Source organism: Rhodnius prolixus, unplaced genomic scaffold, assembly GCF_049639745.1.
Source record: "Rhodnius prolixus isolate KJV_2025 unplaced genomic scaffold, Rpr scaffold_8, whole genome shotgun sequence".
Lineage (NCBI taxonomy): Eukaryota > Metazoa > Arthropoda > Insecta > Hemiptera > Reduviidae > Rhodnius > Rhodnius prolixus.
The window spans coordinates 2540249-2561069 of NW_027411593.1; the positions used below are offsets into that span (position 1 = coordinate 2540249).

General features: G+C 31.2%; 2 protein-coding genes across 8 annotated transcripts in view; both read left to right on the forward strand.

Moving 5' to 3' along the window:
* The window catches only part of Fas3 (fasciclin 3), a 491319-nt gene extending 477039 nt beyond the window's left edge, over positions 1-14280 (forward strand). For 4 of the 6 annotated variants that reach the window (XM_074121339.1, XM_074121341.1, XM_074121340.1 and 1 more), the window contains one exon: positions 2090-2452. In XM_074121339.1, the coding sequence (XP_073977440.1) occupies positions 2090-2250 (161 nt within the window). In that variant the 3' untranslated portion in view covers positions 2251-2452. Of the gene's footprint in view, positions 1-2089; positions 2453-8406; positions 8438-9332; positions 9478-10151 lie in introns of those variants that run through there. The other 2 variants (XM_074121337.1, XM_074121338.1) reach the window with 1 other exon arrangement.
* Positions 14281-15146: 866 nt separating this feature from the next.
* inaE (inactivation no afterpotential E) overlaps positions 15147-20821 on the forward strand; it is a 125390-nt gene continuing 119715 nt past the window's right edge. The window contains exon 1 of one of the 2 annotated variants that reach the window (XM_074121333.1): positions 15147-15788. In XM_074121333.1, the coding sequence (XP_073977434.1) occupies positions 15694-15788 (95 nt within the window). In that variant the 5' untranslated portion in view covers positions 15147-15693. The remainder of the gene's footprint in view (positions 15789-20821) is intronic. The other variant, XM_074121335.1, reaches the window with a different exon arrangement.

The following is a 20821-nucleotide window of genomic DNA, read 5'->3' on the forward strand; positions in this document are numbered from 1 at the left end:
CGATTTGCCCTTTTATATAAAGGTTTTTTTTATTGTTTATTATTTTGGTAAATTGAAAGCAACAATTAATGTTTGATATGATCGTTTTTTTGGACCGGAAACTATTTTGAAATGAAGATTTACAACTTCCTTTATTATCAGTACTTCCCCTTAACTCTGCAAAAATTAATTATATACATAAGGGGATACATTTAGACATGTAGGAGGCCCTGCTTTTGTTCTTGAAAGCATTCTTCAACTTTGCTCAGTTTTGTTTCACGGAGGTTTCACGAAGGAAGAGGGTTATACTAATTATAGATTTAGATCAAGCCGTTGCTCTTTTATCTGTTCTCGACGAACTAGAAACATTTCAATCTTTGTAATAGATAAGTTTCAACTTAATAGATTATACCAGCGTTTCCCAAAGTGTGGGTCGCGACCCGGCACCGGGTCGCAAAAAAATTCAGCTGGGTCGTGGACAAAAATTGTAAAAACACAAAATATTTAAAATATTTTGCACTAAGTTTAATATTTTTCGAAACTTTTTTCAAGTACTGCAGGTGGCGCAACCCTTTTACCACCGTTTCCTACCGGACCGTTTAAATTCGGATGCTCTGATTGGCTGATTTCGATTCGTCATTCCAGTGCCTTCTGTCGATATTGAAAAGGAAGAAATGCTTAATCTTAGTGAACAAGAAGTTGATAATTTAATTGAAATTTCATGCGACACCGATCTTAAAAAAGTGTTTGAAACTGTACCACTAGTTAATTTTTGGTTGCGCTGTCAAAAGGTAAGCGTAAGCGAAAAAGCGATACAATTTTTAGTGCCTTTTGTCACCACTTATACGAGTGAAACTGCGTTCTCAGCCTTGGTGTACTTAAAAAATAAGTATCGAAACAGATTGGATGTCGAACCTAATTTGAGAATAAAATTAACACCATTAAGTCCTAATTTGAAATTACTGTGTGATGGAAAACAACATCATCCTTCGCACTAAGGTCAAAATATGTTAAACAAAATTTACTTTATTTACTTTAAGTTTTAAATGAAGATAATGGATTGTCTTTAATTACTTATGTTTTTGTTATATAAATTATTTTGCAATTTTTGTGTACGAAATAAACAAACAAATAACTTGAATTTTGATTTTTATTAAAAAAATAAGATTTGTTTTGTAAATAAATATTTTTTTTATAAGGTGGGGCGCGAAAACATTTAAAATCTCGTACCGGGCCGCGGTCAAAAAAGTTTGGGAAACGCTGGATTATACTATATTTCACAGTATAGAGCTAGAATTTATTAATTTAATTTGATTAAGAAATATGTTTATTCGTATTAAGTCTTTTTATATTTTTTGGAAGTTAAACCGATAACAGTAAAATAAGAAAAACAAAAAGTATCTTAGAATCTTGAATTCTCTGCTTTCAAGTTCAAGAGATTTCCGCTAGGTAGCATACAGCTACAGTTTTGTCCAGTAAAAGATGGATTACACCAATATTCTTAAAATCATTGTTTAAAGAGTTAAATCTGGATTAAATTTTATTTATTTTCTCTTATTCTGTACCTTGATCGATTATTTTTGTAGGTATGTATATCTGTGAGCAGATTTGATCCAAGAGTAGTCTTATAATAAGTGTACTGTTAAGGAAATTTCAGGTCTTTGGCTAGAGATTAGGCCGGAAGATTTTTCCTTGAAAATTTGAATAAGTGATAGAGAGGCAGCTAAATTCTTTCCATAGTGATCAGAATTTAGGTATGACTCAAAGGTTCGGAGTTTGAGTAAAAGGAAAAGTCGAGTGCGATTAATCACCCCGAGATCTTTTCCATTTTCCAACCATCAGTTTTAAAAGTCCAAATTTTTAAACTTATTCCATCATAATTTTAAATCTGTGTCTTGAAATCTTTGGGTAACCATGACGCCTGCAACCATCCTAGGAGCCCAAGAAGAAATCGTCAACCTCTCCTCCAGACCCATCACTGTATTCTACGTATAATTTTAGTCCCATTTTTTTTGGTTTTTAAAAACAAAAAAAATCAAACTATTTAGACAAAACAAAAACAAAATACAAAAACAAAAAAAACATTCTTTTTCTTTCCCAAATTTTTTAGGAGGTGTGGTGAGCGCGGATGATGTAGAAGATCCGGAGAAAACTCAACCAAACGACAACGGAGGCGGCAACGTAAACCCGGCCATCCATAATAACAGCACAGAATACATTACCGATCATGATCCAGATTTAAAGAAACCCAAGGAACATACACCAGTCTAACCAATAATCCATTATAATTACCATAACAACAACCATAAAAACACAATTACTGTGAAGACTCGAAATAATATTATAAACAATAATATTCACAAACCAGAATATTGTAAAACATCAATTGTATGACCTAATTTCTAATTATTCTCCCTGAACCATATAGAATAATATGGAACAATAACAAAGTAAATTGAATGTTTATTATAACTAAAGAAAAAGGAAAAAAGAAAAGAAATAATAATTATAATATATTACGTTTATTCTTTACAGAATAAAATTGGGGGAGAATAACTGAAATTAGTTTCTTTATAAATATAAACCTGTTGGAGAACCTACCATAGAAAACATCCCAAAGAAGACATATTTTTGTTTATGTGTTTAATTATTTACTAATTACAATAAACTAAATAAAAATTAAGTTATTTTAAAACGATATAATAAACTTAAGCTTTCTTTAAATATTAAAAAAAATTTCAGAAATAAGTCTTTTAACTAACAAAAAAATCTTTGGGGAACTGAAATAAATTTATTCTGTTAACTAAGTTCTAAATTAAATTCTTAAAATTAATTCTAAATAGTTGGCGAGATGTTTTTAAAGTAACCATAAAAAGGCAATAAAATTTCCTTAACAAATTGTCCTTGAATAGTGTAGTCCTGCGCTATCTATCCGTTTTTCTTAGTACTATTCTGGCCAATCTTTGTTTTATTGACCAAATAATTTAGACAATTTAATATTTAAATGCTATTTAATAATAATCCATATGTGTGTGAACTCATCCCATAACATTCCAATTTCTTGGTTAACAGATTAATGTATTGTGAAAAGAAAATTTATGCATGAACTCATGTAAATAAATAAATAAAATATTTGACCTGTAAAATATAAAAATATTAAGAAAAGGGAAAAGGAAAAAATATTACAATATTAGATTTTGTAAATTTCAATATAATTTTTTTTTTATGGGGAAAGTTTTCTTGAGCAATGAGAACAATTATTTATTTTTGTTTCCTGTAAGAGTTAGAGGATTACTGAAATTTTTCATCTACTTAAAAGAGAGTACAGTGAAGTATGTGAGGCTTCAATCCGGTCACAAACTTATTTTAAGGCAAGCTTTCACCCTTTAAGGGATTGGAAAAGTGGAGATTTTTCCAGCTTTGCATCGGCCACAAAGTGGTTTCATAGCTAAGCGTTCATCTTGGACAGGTACAGGACAGCTCTGTAAATACCTGTTTCCTCCTCTCTGGGGGGGGGGGCAGGTAATCTCTCTCTAACTTAATTCTACCAAGTAGATAGCTTTGAGTCCAGTTTCCTTTTTCTGTTGCAATTCCATTAAGAGCAGCATCAATGCTCGCTGCAACTGCGGGACAACAACTTCTGGGTAAAGCCAAAAAAAAAAAGCTCTTCAATGAGCAATCCAAAACCAAAGTTTCTCTTTAAACCTGACCGCTCAGCTGAGTAAGTCGTAAGATGTATTTGTTAATCTGGAAGGACTCCATCCTGGGAGCTGGTAAGAGCTATACGAATATCATCCCATCTTTGTCATTCTAGGACAGATAATCTAGCTTAAGTCACTCGTAGCTCCTTCCTAAAAAAAAAGAGTGTACACTTCCAAGTGAACCATTTTACAGCGCTTTTGATGAAGAACTCTCGCAAATATGGGTTCAAGCCCACCTGGGAGTCCGCAGAGTTTTCTTCCGATTTGGCCGCCATTACCACTGTGTTTCTGCCAACCTTCTTTCTATAAACCATGGTTAAATAGTCCAAGTAAATGAAAAGAACCATTACAAACAATAATTATTACAAAAATAACCATCGATAAAGCATATTCCAATTATTCTAGATTATTAACAATTTTCGTAATAATTGTTAAATAATCTAACCATAAAACAACACTTAACGACTCTCACCACAGAACAAATAACATCCTAGAGACCTTCCTTGCAACAGCTTTCCATTACCATAAAAGAGTTTCCGATAAAAGAAATATTGCCTGAACGTTACAGAGTAACAATGAAAATTCTTTTCCAATCATTTGCTCATTGCTGCAAGAAAAACTTCTTTGAAAATTTGAATGTCTGATAAAAAAAAAACTGAACGGTAATTTAGATTTTTGTAAAACTTTTGAGATGTCTTTTATTGTTTTGTATTTTTTTTTTTCCAACCTTACATTCCAAATTGTATAATTAGGGCATTCCAATTAGTTTTAATTACTTATTTTTAATGAATTTTTATTTTTTTTAAAAGAAAGAACATTTATTTATATTGCATTTTATTTTTATATCTGTAATTGCATACTTAATTTTAAGTAATCCAATTTTTGTTTTTTTTCTTTCGTCCATCTTTAAGAAGTGTTTATTTAAATTAGAAAAATAAATATATGTTGAGGGTGTTTTCTAAAGTGTATTTTAAAATGAAAATAAATAAATACATAATCAGAGAAATAAAAATCCTTACTTTAGTGTGAACATGATGATAAAATTTGTTTGAATTTTGAATGAATGAATGATTTGTGTGATTTATTTAAATTTTATTTTTCCTTTTAATGAATAAAGAATACAGAAATGTGATTTTTTTTTTCTGAAGGAATAATGCCACTGCCGAATTCGGTCGTAAAATTGTATAATTTTGTTTCATAGTCACTTCTGATATACATTTTATCCGAAATGACCAAAGAAAGATTTTATTTAATTTCCCCCCCTCCACCCATTTTAGCTTAATGGTACTTAATTGAATTAAGTGGAAACAAAATTTAATCATTCCAATAAAAAAAATATTTGTAATGAAATGTGAAAAATTAAAGTATGATAAGATGTAAATTAAATAAATGTTTTAATCATTCCTTAAAAATCCCCCGAAAAGAAAACAAATAAAAAGAAATTTTGATGTAATTTCAATGTTTTTATCGATTGAATGTGGAATTGTTTTTGTCTTAATACTTTTTTACTTTGATTTATCTAGATATTTATCGATCAGGTTGTATACAGTTATTGCTCAAACTCTGCTGACTATAGTCTGAACTGTTTTGGTTTTCTAATAATTACTTGCTAGTTTATTAGAATGATTAATATTTTGTAATAAAAGTGCTTGTTAAAAACAAAATTATAAAACAAAAACCCTCTGTTGACAATCATAAATTGTTTTGCTTTTTTTTTTTTAATTTTATTAAGAAAATCGATAATCGATATTTGTGTAAAAATAATTGCCTGTATCTGTGTAAAAGATTTTGGTAAGGTTAGCCCTTGGATAACAGTTTTCACGTATTGAATTTTAGTTCAGATTATTGTGGTTAATAAAGGTTTGCTAAACTTTGTTTTAGTGGCTAGTTACACATAATGTGCTGTTACCAGTAAATAATGGAAGTTTGGAATCATAATAACATGGTATGCTAGGTTAATTAACTGATTAGAGAATCATCCGAGAATACTTTCATACTCACCTTATTCATTTGGATGATCTGGAACAATTTTTTTTTTTTTTGTCAGCAACCGATAAATGTTAGGTGCCTGGCTAAGATAAGATGATTTTGTGTCTATCACCTGGGTAGATCGGTGGTTGACGGAGAGACACCTTTTCAACACAGGGTTCGTGTCACATTCATCTTATTTCTTTCTTGTTCTTCCGAATTGTTGCTTTCTTGTTCGATCATTTTTTATTGCTTTCTTGTTCATTCATCTTGTTGCTTTCTTATATGGCTAGCCATTCTTCATTTGATCTGACCACATAAACTGTAGACTAAAGACTTGGTTTCTATAGACGGGCTAATTCTGTAAGATCCAAATAAGATTCATACAAAAATTTAGCTATTCCTGGATGTATATCGTCTTTTGCTGCGTATAGATTTTAGAAAGTTTATCTCTGGAAACATTAGTGCAGTTTTGAAGAAACTCCTTTCGATCTAAAGAATTCATCTGCCTTTTTTGTTTAAACAAATAATTTTACAATAACTGTATACAATCTTGCACACCTGATATAAAAAAAGATAAAAGTCCAAACTTTTTCAAACAAATCTCAGGCGTATAAATATACAAAATCTCATTGTGTGTTTCTTTTTATATCTTAATTTCTGTAAATAGCACCTTTTCTTAACTATTAGCTAATTTCTTTCTTATTTTATAAGCTTTTTTTTTTAATTAGGAAAAATGAATCTTATATATATAAATATATTTATAAAGCTTACATAAGTTTTTTTTTTAAATATTTTGTAAATGTAATAATAAAGTTAAAAGTAAAGATAAATTATAGTCAATTTGATGTATTTATTTTATTCCCGATTTATTTTTGGAATAAATTTTTATTTATGAAAATTAAAAAAAAAAATGTATGTATTTTTTAATATAAATAAATTACACTATGAAAAATAAATGACATCAAATTGACTAAATTAATTTAATAAATAATTGATAAATACAAGTTCAGGCTCACGTTAAACGATTGTGAATGCTTAATTTTTGCTTAGATTAAATTTTAAATGTGTAAAATAAAAATATTTAAATAAAATAAGTTGGTATTTCTCAGAGTTTTTTAAGAAAAAATATTGAAAGACAAAAAAAGCTTATCGCCTTATTAAAAAATTTATTTGGCACTTTTTGCCAATTCCTTCTTCTTCACAATTTCTCCTTCTGAATGAAAAAAATAAATTAATAAAATTGAATTGGGAGAAATAAGTAAATAAAAATAAAGGCGTCAGTTATATTTTTCTGCAAAAAAAAAAACACAAATAAATAATAAAGAAAAACGTTAAAGAATAAGTTATGTTTATCTAAATTTTAATAGAATTAACTAAATAAATAAAAAAATTAAAAAATGAATTAATTCAATTTGGAAATAATAAATAAATGACAAATTTTAATATTGAAATATTTCTAATTTTAACGATTATTATTTTATTCCATATAAATTCATTCTATTTATTTATTACCAGTTATTGGTGCGTTTATTTTTTTAAAAAATCCTTAAATTTAAATTTGAAAACAGAAGCAAATCTAAGGCCAGGTTTCGTTAGAGAGGAAAAAAATTATCTGATCTTAGTTCCTTTAATATTTTTTGAATATAGGGATTCCCTTTTATCTTGAAGATTTGTTTGAAGATAGGCTGTGTAAAATGTTAAATTAGAAAAATCCAGCGAGTCGTATTCACACAACTTTTTCCTTATAGTAATTTTCAAGGTTATTACTGGTACATTTTTTTTTTTTTTTCAAACTATGATCATCTTGGAGGAAATGGTGTGGATTATGGTTAATCTTCTTTGCTGGAGAATTCCTCCTCTTGACATTCAGTCTTTTTACTGGGATGATTCCCAGTTTGCTGAGCAATACTACTATCATGCTTTCTTCTTGGTTAACAGAGTTTCATCAATCGTCGTTGATTGTTGTCAAATCACTGAAGATGGATGAAAATTTGAAAGCGACAAGATTAACCAAGTTTGATTGTCGTTCTGCCTTCTTCATCGTATTTTCTGTTTCAAAACATTTTCCTTGAGGATCCAAAACCCTTTTTTTCCCTAAAAATATAAAAGTGATGTTAACCTTTAAGGTTAACTGCATGTTTCTTTTTCAGTTCCATGAAACTGGCCCTCTAGATTTTGAACTAATTTTTAAAGAACGTTTTCAAATCAGTTTTAAAGCTCTAAAAATTTACATTTATAATTAAAATTTCTTTACTTATTACAAAAGAAAGGCTTTCTGCACATTTGAATAGAGTATTAAATTTTTTATTTTTCTAATTTAAGTTTAAAACAAAGCAAACCAAAAAAAAAATAAATATAAAAATATAAAAAATAATTACAAAAAAAAATCATAATTTAAAGTATAAATTTTTGTATTATATGTGTCAAATTCATATTTTCTGCTTTTTTATTCGTTTTTTTTTTTTTAAACCTCCAGTAATACAATGTATACAAAAATATTATAAATAAATGTAGTTTTTTTTTTTATTATGTATTTTGTAAGCTTTAATTTGGATAATTTTGTTTTTAATCTCTCTTTTGTTCCTTTATTTTTTGTCAACTCGTTATTTGAAAAAGATCATTGTTAAAAATAAGGTGTAATAGCATGTTGCAAATAAATTATTCATAATTTACTGTAAAGATTTGTTTTATTTATTTGAATTTCTTGAGAGAGTATATTTATATAATTTATTTTATTTTCTCTCTTTCTTTCTAGGCAAAGCTAGACCTCGCTTGGTACCAGAAACGTAAGTTTTTAATTAAGATTTTAGTCCTAATTTGGTAATTAGTGTATAATTTAGTAATAAGTCTATAAGTCTGTCCTAGTGCTGGGATTGGGCTTTACACCTATTCGTATATCTCCCAGAAGAAAAGTATATTTTTTTCAGTGTGATCAAGTGCTGATTCCCACGTAAAATGAAATATTGGCTTAGAAGTTGATTGTTTCATGCTTGTCACGAAACTAGACTTCATTCAGAATATTTAGCAATTCCGCTAAAGAAAAAAAGAAGAAAAAATGAACTTCACGCAAAAACTGGTTACAATTTTACTGCTTTTTTTTGAAAATTTGATGAGTTTGAGGGCCACAAATAAAAAAATTGAACATTAAATGAGCATCCAGAAGGGAATCTGTTAATTCTGTGACTTGGTGCAAGAAGTGCCAATGTCAGATTTTTGGTAAAAATGAGTAAAAAATCTGTTTTGATATATTAACCATGCAAGAATATTTCTAGCAAGGAGTGCCGAAGTCAATTTCAAAGTAGTAACTGAGTTACTAAAACTTACTAGTGCCAATGTCAAAATTTAGCATCAATATTTCTCCCCCTCCAGGTAAACCAAAGAGGACGTACACTCGTAATCTTTTTTTTTGTACATTGGCACTTCTTGCACCAAGCCACAGAATTAGATTTTGAAGATCGCTTCAGTTTCCTTGATGAAAGAATTATGAAATAACTCGCAAGTAGTAAACGAGTAAGATGATTGATTGAATGGTCGACTTCAATCTTTCCTGATCATTTCTCCAAAATGGAGCCTGACATGGTATGAACAGCTGTACTATTGTCGCGTAGTCGGAGCTCTAAGTGCCCCACACTCAAAATGGCTTCTTACTTTAAAAAAAACAAAAAAACTTATTTTTTAAAGGAGTGACACCGAATCAGCTGAACATCACCATCCAACACCTGGACCTAAAGCCAAGATGACGTTTACCAAAGTTTTCAAGAAGAAAAGTGATAAAGTTGGAGCCGATGAGGAAGAGATTAAAGATGTGACTGTATTGGATGAAAAGGTAAGAATGTTAATTGTGATATGCATGTTGTAATTTTTCCATCATTGTTTTTCCTTCCCCTAATTAGCCTACTGCAGTTATGCAAGAGACTGCAAACAGTAACTCCACAAATTAGGGTGAACAATATACTTTGCAATGGAGCAGACAAAACATGAAACATGTCATGAACCATAGCAAACAAGGTCTTAGAAGGGATGGAATAAATATTTATCTCCCTCGGTATGGCAGTAAGTAAAGTAAAAAGTAATTGCCTATTTTTTCAGACGGGGCTTAACGTCCAACTACCAATTAGGTGTCGCGGACGGAGGCGAATAGCAAACATACTTTACTGTAAATTTCTTTTTATTAACCATTAAATAAAATCCGGGAATCGAACCCAGTACCACAATGCATATTAGCTTCGCAGGTGTCGCCTCTAACCGCTCGGCTACCGTGGCGCCTCGGAATGGCAGTAAAGATGCACTAAAAATTAAAAACTTATCTTAAGAGGGTAGTTTATCTCATTAGGAAAACCTCTTAATTATTGTCAGAGCAGTAAATCTCAAGATAGATTGAGTTACGCATTTATTGGCCCAACTACTTGGAAATATGCACTATCTGCCGGCTGCAACTGCCACAAAATAAAACTATTACTTTTTCCTTTTAAATCAACTTACATCATTTACCTGTTACAGAACGTGGGTGCTGCACAAACTGAAGAACCAGCCAAAATTGAAAATTCCAAAAATGATGAAGGTGTAGTGTACGCTGAATTAGATCTACAACAACATCCGGCACCAACCAGAGGTGTATTGGTCAGACCGGAAGATGATAAAACAGAATATGCGGAAATTATACATACACAGAATAATAACAAATAATTTGAATTTTTTTTTTTTTTTTAATAATCACCAAGTAGGGGCTTGTGTGTAATTCTCACGCTTCCCAGAGATTAGGTTCAGTTTCATTTTATTTTTATTTTGGTCCATCTGATGCGGTTCCATTTATTGACTTTATTTCTTGATGTCCCAGAGCAAACACCTCCCCTATTTCAATTTTCAGATTGAAGATTGAAACTGCTTATGGCCATTGAATCAGATGAATTGAAATTTACTTAAATATAAAAACTTTACAAAATATTAATGAATATCGTATAAACTGCATCAAATTATTACAAAAATCAATTTTATTATTATAAGGATGTTTCTTTTAGTTAACATTTAATCAGGTTAATATACCTAATTACAATTATCATTTAAAGTAAATAAATGTTTTATATATAATTTAAAAATTCTTATTTATAGTTACATAAAAGAATTTCATTTTTTTTAATTGAAAAACTAGCTTCGAAATTAGTTTCTTTATAAATACTATTAATTTCTCGTAAGAGTCTAGATCTCTTTGTGTTAATAGGAAAAAAAAAAACATGAACTCTTACTGAACAAAATAAATATAACAAAAGTATAACTTAACATTTTTTTTAAAATATACTTAATTAATTATAAGAAGATGAAGGTATATTTTATGATTAGTAACAATAAATAATTTAAACTAATTGAATTATTATGATATAATATGTGATATTATTGTTTTAAATTCTGCTTAAATTTATAGATTTAAATATAATTTTTCTTCAAAAAAAATAAAGTAAAATTAAAGTTCCATTAGTGGTTCATTTCATGTAATCGTTTGATATTATTTACTTTCAAATTTATTTTTGCATTTTAAATCATTAAGATTTAGTTTCTGTAAAATATTTTCTTTAAAATGTAAATAAATATATAAGAGGGGCTACTTAGTGAAGTCATTTTCTTTACAATTGGATACTCTCTTAAATGTTCAATTTAAAAATTTGATTTATTTTTTAAGATACATATTTTTATTCAATTTTAAAATAATAAGAAAAAGAAAATGAAGTAAAAGAAAAATGTTACAAAGTAAATAGAAAAATTGCAGCGTGTTTACTTACATGATTTTCTCTTACTTTAGTAAGTGCCCATGGTTCTTACTGGTATATTTTTTTTTCAAACTATGAAAACATATTCGCTTTTTGGTTGACAATGTGCACTTTGTAAAACCGTACATTACACTGAAAAGATACTTTAGAGAAAAGCAAAGTCCCCCCCCCGCCAATCCCACAAAGAAATGCCTTTAAGGGGTTATAGGCAGTCAGAAATCTGAAAAAAATCGATTTTTTTTTAAAAAAAAAAATTTATATTAAAGTATAGTATCTCAGGAATGTTGTCCTAAAATTTCAAGTCGATCCGAGCAAAATTGTAAGAGTGAAAGTGTTTACAAGCCCCGACCGTTCGAATTACCATCGCTGAGCACAGAGCTCAACTTGCTAAGCGGGAGGCAAGAATCCTACGCAGACAGCAGAAATCGGAAAACTTGGACATTTTGGAAGATATGGAGAACTTATTTTATGGGCCTGGAATCGATGACACTGTGTAAGTTGAAAAAAAGATTACCCAGGCAAACCTTTAACCGCTGAAAACTTTAAACGCGTTTTTCTCAAAACTACGTTTTCAAAGTCGGTGGACCCGATATCTCAGAATCTACTGCACCGATCTTTTTGAAATTTTACGTATTTCTTTTACACATATTAAAATCGTACTTGGACGAAGGATTTTTTTTTTTTCAATGAATAGAACTTGTTTTACAAACATAAAATGGTCAATTTTTTTAGTGAAAATCGTGAATCAAACTTTAAAGTTGTCCCAAAAATTTAAAAATTCATTTTTTTTTCTAAATCCATCGGTCAAGTACGAGATAAAGTCCATCTACTAACGAAATCTTTTCGAAATTTTGATTTCAGATGACCCAGTCTCAAGATATGTCCACGAGAGGGTTGCATTTTTTTGACGTGTTGCATTAAAATATTCGCCATTAGTACAGTTATTATTATTTTGTAACGAAAAAATTACAATAAGTTCTTTAAACATGGACTGATATGACGCAAAAGTTCCCGAATAAAAAAATAAACACATTTTCCCCCAAAAAAAATTTGAAAAAATGACTTTTTTGGCGCCTCTGACTGCCTATAACCCCTTAAAAGAATTATCCTTGAATAAAATGGTAGAGATAAAAGTTATATGTACGTATATCTATGTGTAATTAACCTCAAAACAAAGATTTAGAGAAAACCGTTGTTGGGAGCCATAGTTCGCAGAGTCTCAAAAAAAAAAGTGTAAAATTCATTCAATAAAGTGATTCTCCTGGAATTTTCTTCAGTTTGGAATTTTAGCTAAAGATTTATCTCTTTTTTAGAATGTAATAAACGCCAGGATTGTATGTTTAACTAAAATGGTCCATCTTAGGCTCATCCTGAGTCCATCTTCTGTCTGCAATAAAACATTTAGATATGTATATCCTAATGCCTCGTTACCCAGACTAGAATTTATGTACTTTTTCTGTAGAAAACTTTCTTCCAGTCTCCTGTAACATCAATAGCATTAACTTGGTGATGAATACCCTAGAACATTGATGGCGAACCTATGACCCGCGGGTCAGACACTGACCCACAATTGCTAGGCAACCATTTGTTGGTTTAAGCGGGTTGATTTAGATTTTCTAATTGTGTGGATAATTTATATTCTATCTGTATTTTTTTTTCAATCACGCATTGACAAAAAAGCAATTTAAATGCTATCTATAACCTTTAGTTTGATCATTTCAGTTCTAAAACGCAAATAATGACAAATGCTTTTGTAGTATTTGAAATAAAGCAAAAGTGTTTACAAAATATCAAATAAAATGTATAATTTTACTCATATTTTGTTTGTTAAAAAAATCGATAACCCAAAGCTAATAACACCATATTTAGATTTTTCTTCAGATAAAACACACTTTTGTTCAGGTTTTGTTCAGTTATGTTTGTAAAAAAAGAGACTTCCACTGCACTTGTTTCGTCCCGTTTTACCCGTTAAGCCAACTGAATTTTCAAGATGTTTAGTTTTGAAAATATTCAGTTTAAAATTTTTAAACTTAACTCTTATGCAAATGGGCATTAGTGACCCAAGAGCTAGTACTAAAAAAAAAGTGAACAAAATTTGACCCATGTCTCAAAAAAAGGTTCGCCATCCCTGTCCTAGAATATACTGGCCTTCAGCGTAGCCTGTCAATCCAAGAAAGTACAAATCCTTTTTTGAAGTTGCAATTTCTAGCCATACGGACATTCTATCTCGACATTTCAAACGATTGGACTAATCGGAGTTTCAGTTTGCTCCAGCTGCGAAAGGATGAATAATTAATTCCCTTACGATTTCAGTTAGCTCTTTCACTTTGACTTTTGCATCATCATAATTTAGGACCTAGCGATGTGAAGACTCTCTTTCTTTTATGTTCTACTTCTATCCTCACTTTTCTTTCACTCGATGAATATTTCCTCTCTTTTCGACCAGTCAGAACTTTTTTGTAGCATTTCATTTCAATCTTTCGTTAGTGGCAATCGAATGTTTCGTTCCTGACCCGTCTGGGTTTTCTCTCGAACTTTCTTAAATGTGTTAACCTGTAAGTCGCTTTTGTTCTTCTTACTTTACTTACTTACTTACTTACAGTTAATTTAATTTAATTAAACCTCTTTTTTATTATTCTTTTTAAAATTCTAAAATCTTAAAAAAAGCAACCACCAAACGGCATGTGCAAAGTGACTTTGCTTGATTAGTTTCCAGCATTACTGTGTAACAAGTTTTATTTTTATATTGGTCAAATAGAACAATGTTATTCTAAGAACAGTTTACGAATTTTGAAAGTACAAATAAATACTATTTTTATAAAAGAACAATCTCTTTGAAAAGAGAATTATTTTCTTTGTTAATATAATTGGCTAGAATACTTACTTTTTTTTGTCTCATCTTTAAACTCTCTTATTGTTTTATATATTTGTATATTTTTGCTATATTAATTTTATGTTCAAGATTGATTTATAAAGGTTGTAACTGTATTTTTATTTTTCTTAAAGTTGTAAATAAAATGATTTCTTATATAGCAATACTGTGGTTTATGTTGAAAGATTTCCATTTGTAATCTGGGTCAATATTTTTAGGGTTCCTTCACTTTAAACAATAATAAAAATAACAATAAATAATACCTCCGAAGATGAAATGCCGAACCATTCGAAACATTAAAATTCCATCCAGGATACCTCTATCTAATGGAAAGAAAGCAAAAGAGCTCAAGTAATATTTACGCTCAGGAGTCAATGCACGCTTAAATTCACTTTTATAAAACAATCTCTCAAACTATTATACAAAGTTTCTTAAAAATAAGTGAAGGTTGACATAAAAGGAGGCCCTCCTTTCACTTTTGTCGCAGATCTCGGGGGATGGCCCCATGAAAATGGATTTTAAACCGAAGGGTATCCAGGGGATGGACAAGGTTTCTCATGAATCCGTTTTTAATGTGGATGAACCTGGGGAATGAAGCAGAATTACACTTAGAAAAATAGCACAGTTTGCAGAAAAATATTACACAGTTGCAGTAAGGAGTAGTCTTGTGCAAAAGAGTTTCCCACCGATTGTCAACAAAAGTAACACTGAAAAAAACTTCTAAGATAACAGTAGAAAGAGTCTTTGAATTTAAATTCCTAAAGCTGCCAAAAGGTAGGGCAACATGTACTGTTGTTGTACTCCGTAAATCTTCGGAGATGTTCGGTTCTTAATGGTAAAACCTTGCCTGGTTGTAATGGTTTAGCTTCAGTATCCAACCGGTCTTTCGGTTGATCACTTAAAAGTGAGGGGCAGTTGGCGTTTTGCCTTCTTTGGAAGTATTGTTATATTTTTTTTTATCAGGTTCTTTTATTTTTAGTTAGTTTTTATCTTTATCGTGTTACGCCATCATTAATAGGGCTTCTATATAAAGACTTATTTTTTTAAAAAAAGAAGAGATCAGTATCATATTTCGATAAAATAAAAGTAAAAAAGAATTTTATAAGAATTAAATAAAAGCAAAACTACTCTAAAAAGCTTCAAGTGTTTTGATAGTTTGATTAGTTGATAAGCATTAATCCAAGATCGCGGCTGTTTTATTTGTTTAGTTAAATCTCAGTGATTATGTCAGATTATTCTGAGGAGAACTTGAAAACGATGATTATAAGAAGAATTACAGCTGTCCGTGGAGAAGTTGTTTATGTGCCTCTGTTGCAAGTTTTTGTAAGTGTGCTTTAAAAAAAAAAAGAAAAGTACAAGAAGAAAAATTATAGCAACTGGTTGAATCTCAAGAAAAGCATTTTGGAAGATGCCTGGTCTAGTAGCTTTCAGGAGACGCTGGAGTGTCGGGAGCGATGACCTTGTCGTTCCTGGAGTATTCCTTTTCATTATTCATCTTTCATGGTCAGTGGGATTTTTTAAAAAATTTTATTTAGTAATTAATTATTTAATTGTGTTGTTGTTGGACATACCTACTTGTTTTGTAGTTTTTTTGATTCAATACCCAGTTAAATCAAAATTAATTCAATTACTTTTCAAAACCCATTACTCGTATTATACCCACTGGTTACCATAATTGGATCCCCATGTTAGTTGGCTTTGTTGTGATTATGGTAACCCAGTTTTCTTTGGAGCAAACTCCACCAGAGGTTTTGTTTGGTTATGCCGTGCTTATAGTGTGCCACCACCGTCAGCATAATTCTTGTTTGTATTTAATCTGCTTCAAAAAAAAAAACTTGGAATCAGCAATTATTTATTTTAAATAAAATTTCAATTGGATAAAAATAATCTGGAGGTGACCACCTCACACGACTCTTTTAGTTTCTGCAATTCTCGATAAGTTCTAAGTTTTCAGAGGTTTCAAATTTCTTATTTTAGAACATATCTAATTGTTATTAACATTACCTATATTATAAAACTGCACATTACACCGAAATAAACTTTTAGTGCACAATATCTCAGAAAATTGAATAAACCGTTCTGTAAAATGGCCACACTGGTTGGAAATTACTTCAAACTCAGAAATTAGCAACACATTTATCCGTCTTTTGTTGCATAATAAGTACAGGGCTGTACTTTATACCTAAATGGTACATTAGAGGGATGTCTAATCACCATTCCTCTCCCAGAGATACCCTTTTAATTGAATTTTCCTGAGTAAATGTTTCAAGTTAGTGGTAAAACGGTGGGAGTCGTTTTCGAGAATGTCTCAAAATCTCTAAATGGTACTTCCGGTCTAGGGAGTTTGATCGTAGAGTCACAGTCGGCTTCTAGGGTGTGACCCAATCAAAATGTGAAGTTATACCATCCTGCAATTTTTTTTAGTTTTTGTGATATTTGTGATGTGTTCAGTCATTTTCATAGTTTTTTTTCTGAACACCATTTCTTCCCGGACTCGGCGGACGCTTAAATCGGATATTTCCGGTGAAAAGTTGGTATGGAAAATTTAAAAACATAAGCTCAATACTTCCTGTACCTGAAAATAAGAGAAAAATCAACATTTTCATTAGAAATAGGATTTTATTTTCGCCAACCCAAGATTTTACAGTTCCTTGTGCGCGCTTCTGTCTGTTAAGAGATTTGGTTAGCCTAACTCAAAAAAAAAAACTTCTGGAGGAGCGATGACGTCATAGACAATATTAAGAAGAAAAATTGATACTAAGACGGAAATTTAAAAGCGTTAAAGGGAAAAATCAAGTGAGCGGTTGCGTCAGCAGAATTGTTGGGTGTATTTTAAATTTTGATTTTCTTTCATGAAATTGATTTTCTATTTTCACGTTGGAAAGAATACGTCGGAACTTGAAAAGCCACTCTCCCATCAAGGCTTTTCCCATTGTATCTGCATAGTGCGAAACTTTCTTCTGCCTCAACGTGGAAAATGTAAAGCTAAAGCTGTACCGTTATTGTGTGCCACTTAACTAAGGACTTTTTTTTTGCGAGGGTTGTGGTGGGGTAATACTGAACGTGGTTATTATGATGTCATCATTAGAGTACCATTTTCAAATGAAGTTCCGGAAAGTTTGTGCTTAGGTAAAGAGTCTTGCTTCCCAACCATATTTTATGGACTTCCTTAGATCTTTTTTCCTTTATTTTTAACGAAAGTTAAATAAACAAAATACCAGCGAACGGAAGTCACCTGATTGCCTTGGATGTTTGCCGGCAATTCATGTGGTAAACATTGGAATACTCTGTCCAGAGTTTGCCAGCTGATTGTCATTGAAGCGTGTCGTCTCTTCAAAGTGTTCGTCCGCTTTGATCTCTAAAGTGAATCGATAAGCACATATATTAATGAGCACAAACTTAATCCACCTACAAGGTTACTATTGTCTTTTTGCCCGACAAGCATTCACCCAATAAAATTGCGTCGGGTGCTCTAATTTCAAATTTAATCAAGACGTACTTCTAAGTTTCGAAGAAAGAACGACAACAGGATTGAAATGAACATCTGATTTGAACACTCACAGGACATTTCTTCCTTTTTTTTGTCATGCAGTTAAATTCTTACTATAAAAGATCATCTTCAATATCACCTTCCAACCTAATACCTAAATGATTCTATGGAACCCCAGAACAATACAAGAATCATAATTTTTTAATCAATGTTGAAATATGTTTAACTTCATTTATAATGATCTAACGTCCCACAGTGTGGGGAAAATATAATACTACCAATAAGAAAAATGAATGTAAATCACTACCATTTTGTTTTCTAGCTGCTCTAAATTTTTATTGGTTGGGGCGTGGCCTATTTGATTGGATGTGTCACTACCTAAAAATCACGGCTTTCTATTGACCATATGGAGACCGCCTCCATTTCACACTTGTAATACGCCAACTGTGATTGGTCAATTCTTCAATATTAATTATTTCTATGAAAAATACTTTTAATATTTTTTTTTATCGAAAACACCAAAAATAAAGATGGTTCTTACATTATATTAGTTGTACAGTGTATTAGAATATTAGTATTTGTGAATTTACTAATTTGGAGTTAACCCTCTAAGAGTTTTTCCTAGATTGTGTTTCTAAGTCAAATTAAAGGGAGCAAAACGTCTTGAGATTGAAATCGTGTGGGAAATGTTTTATTTCCAGTGTCTGGAAATGGGTTGAAGAATTTTAATAGCGCGTTACGTCACTAGTGATTGGCGATCATTCCTTTATTTTTCTTTCTTAGACTACGTCATACTGAAAATAACTCATAGGAGCCATTATAAACAGAAATTCGCAACAGTAAAGTCAAACTAACGTACGGTTAACGGATTTAGATCCAAACTTAAGAGTTTAAAGAGACAACAAAACCATAATAGTAGCACATACTCAAGAGTTGCAGTTATGCACTAGAAAACACTTTTATTGACTCGGAAGACCTTCAAAATTTCAGTTTCAGTAGAAAGCCAGGTCTAGGAATTGGACTCGATCGTCAAAGTAAGTAAAGTAAATTATTTGCCTATTTTTTTCAGGCGGGCTTTACGTCCAACTACCAAATTAGGTATCGTGGACGGAGGCGACTAGCGAACTGTACTTTACTGTAAATTTCTTTTATTAACCATTAAATAAAATCCAAGGCCTAGAGACCGGGAATCGAACCCACCAAACCAACAATACATCTTAGCATTGCGGGTCTAGCCTATAACCGCCTAACATACTTTACTGTAAATTTCTCATATTAACCATTAAATAAAATCCAAGGCTTAGAGACCGGGGAATCGAACCCACTAAACCAACAATACATCTTAGCATTGCGGGTCTAGTCTCTTAACCGCTCGGCTATTGTGGCGCCTTTGGACTCGATCGCATTACTTGGTATTAGAAAAAGTTAAAAATTTCTAAAAAAAAAAAGAGAAAAAGTGGATATAATATTGATTGAGAGCGGAAGGAAATTAACTTTTACATGAATACATAATATATATATATTAATTATGATGAAATCTAATATAAAGTTTATGCCTTATACGAGACAGGAAGTGATAATAAAGGAAGGGATGGGAGAATAGCGTTGCTCCTCTTGGTGAATACTTGAGACCGCTCTTTGTGACGGTAAACCGCTTATCTGGCGGGGGAAGCCCGCTCTCAGAAGGGCTGAATAGACCACAAGGGACATTAGAATGCCTTTCCTGGAGCCTTCTGTTTGTAAGTAGAATTTATTTTATGAGCCAAAGAGAAAGAAAGAAAGAAAAGCTGCACTTTCCACCGACTTTATTGTCTACCTTTATTTCCACCTTTTTCTTTTTTACTTTTCCATTATTATAGGACTGCAGGAAAATGTAGTAGACCACGAAAAACTTCTTCTTTTTTTTTATAAAGAGTATAATCCACTGTTGAGGTTGCTAGGTTTTTATTTTAGAAAATGGTGTTTTTTGGGGTTCAATTATTGGTTTAAAAAAAATATGTCAGTTAACATTGTGATTGGGTTTCATCACCAGACGTACCAATCAAGATCTCCTAAATCATTTCACAGCATCCATATTATTGAATGGATTTTTTCACTTTCCTCGAGATTTCCTCAAAATGGTGATTTTCTTTAAATTCCTTTTTTGACAAATTTTTCGATGGGAAGAATAAAGATTTGATTCTGTATTGAGATTTTTTAGAATAACGTAGGTTCTCAAGAAAGATATACCCCGCCGTAGCACGCATGTTTATCGTATCTCTGAACGATTTTTTTTTCTTCTTCTTTCAGACTTTCAACCATCATCAGAGAGGTAGAATAATTAGTTTGAAGGTAGAGATTTCAACTTCACCTTATGTTTTCGTCTCACATTATACTTGTTGATTGTGTGAGGGAGGTTACACAGTATATGATGTTACCTTCGTGTAACTGTGACGTATGATATGATGTATCTCATGTCTCTCACTCAGTCATGTGTAGTTGGCTGGACGGAAACATGAGTGAAGTCGAAATTTCAACACCAAACTGATTATTCTACCCCTGAACCGGACTTTATCAGGGATACCATAAACATGGATGCCAATGTAAGTTTGAACCTTGAAAATTATTGTAGGAGAAGTCTTGCGCCTGTTTTACGATAAACATTATTTTTAGACTTACGTAAACAAATAAGCTGAAATTTAAAAAAAAAAAAAAAATGTGATTTTAATTTCGCGACTATTTCAGTAAAGCATTTAAAAGGAGGTAATTTGTGAAAAAGTGATTGGAGGTAGGAACTCCACATTTCTGTTTAAACACCTTGGCTCTTGCGATTGCCCATGGGCAGAGTTCAGTAAGTGATGTAGGAGCCCGTATTCTTGACAATATCTAGGCGAAAGCTTACGACATTCTCTATTATACTGAGTTGTCCAAGTGCCAGCTAGATCTATTAATCATTCAGTGCCCGTATTTATTTTTTGTAAACATTCATGCCAACCTTTACCTCATTCTGGTGACAAGGTAATTCACCCTCTAGCTGTTTAAGAGGACGTCGTCTAGAGAAAAGGAG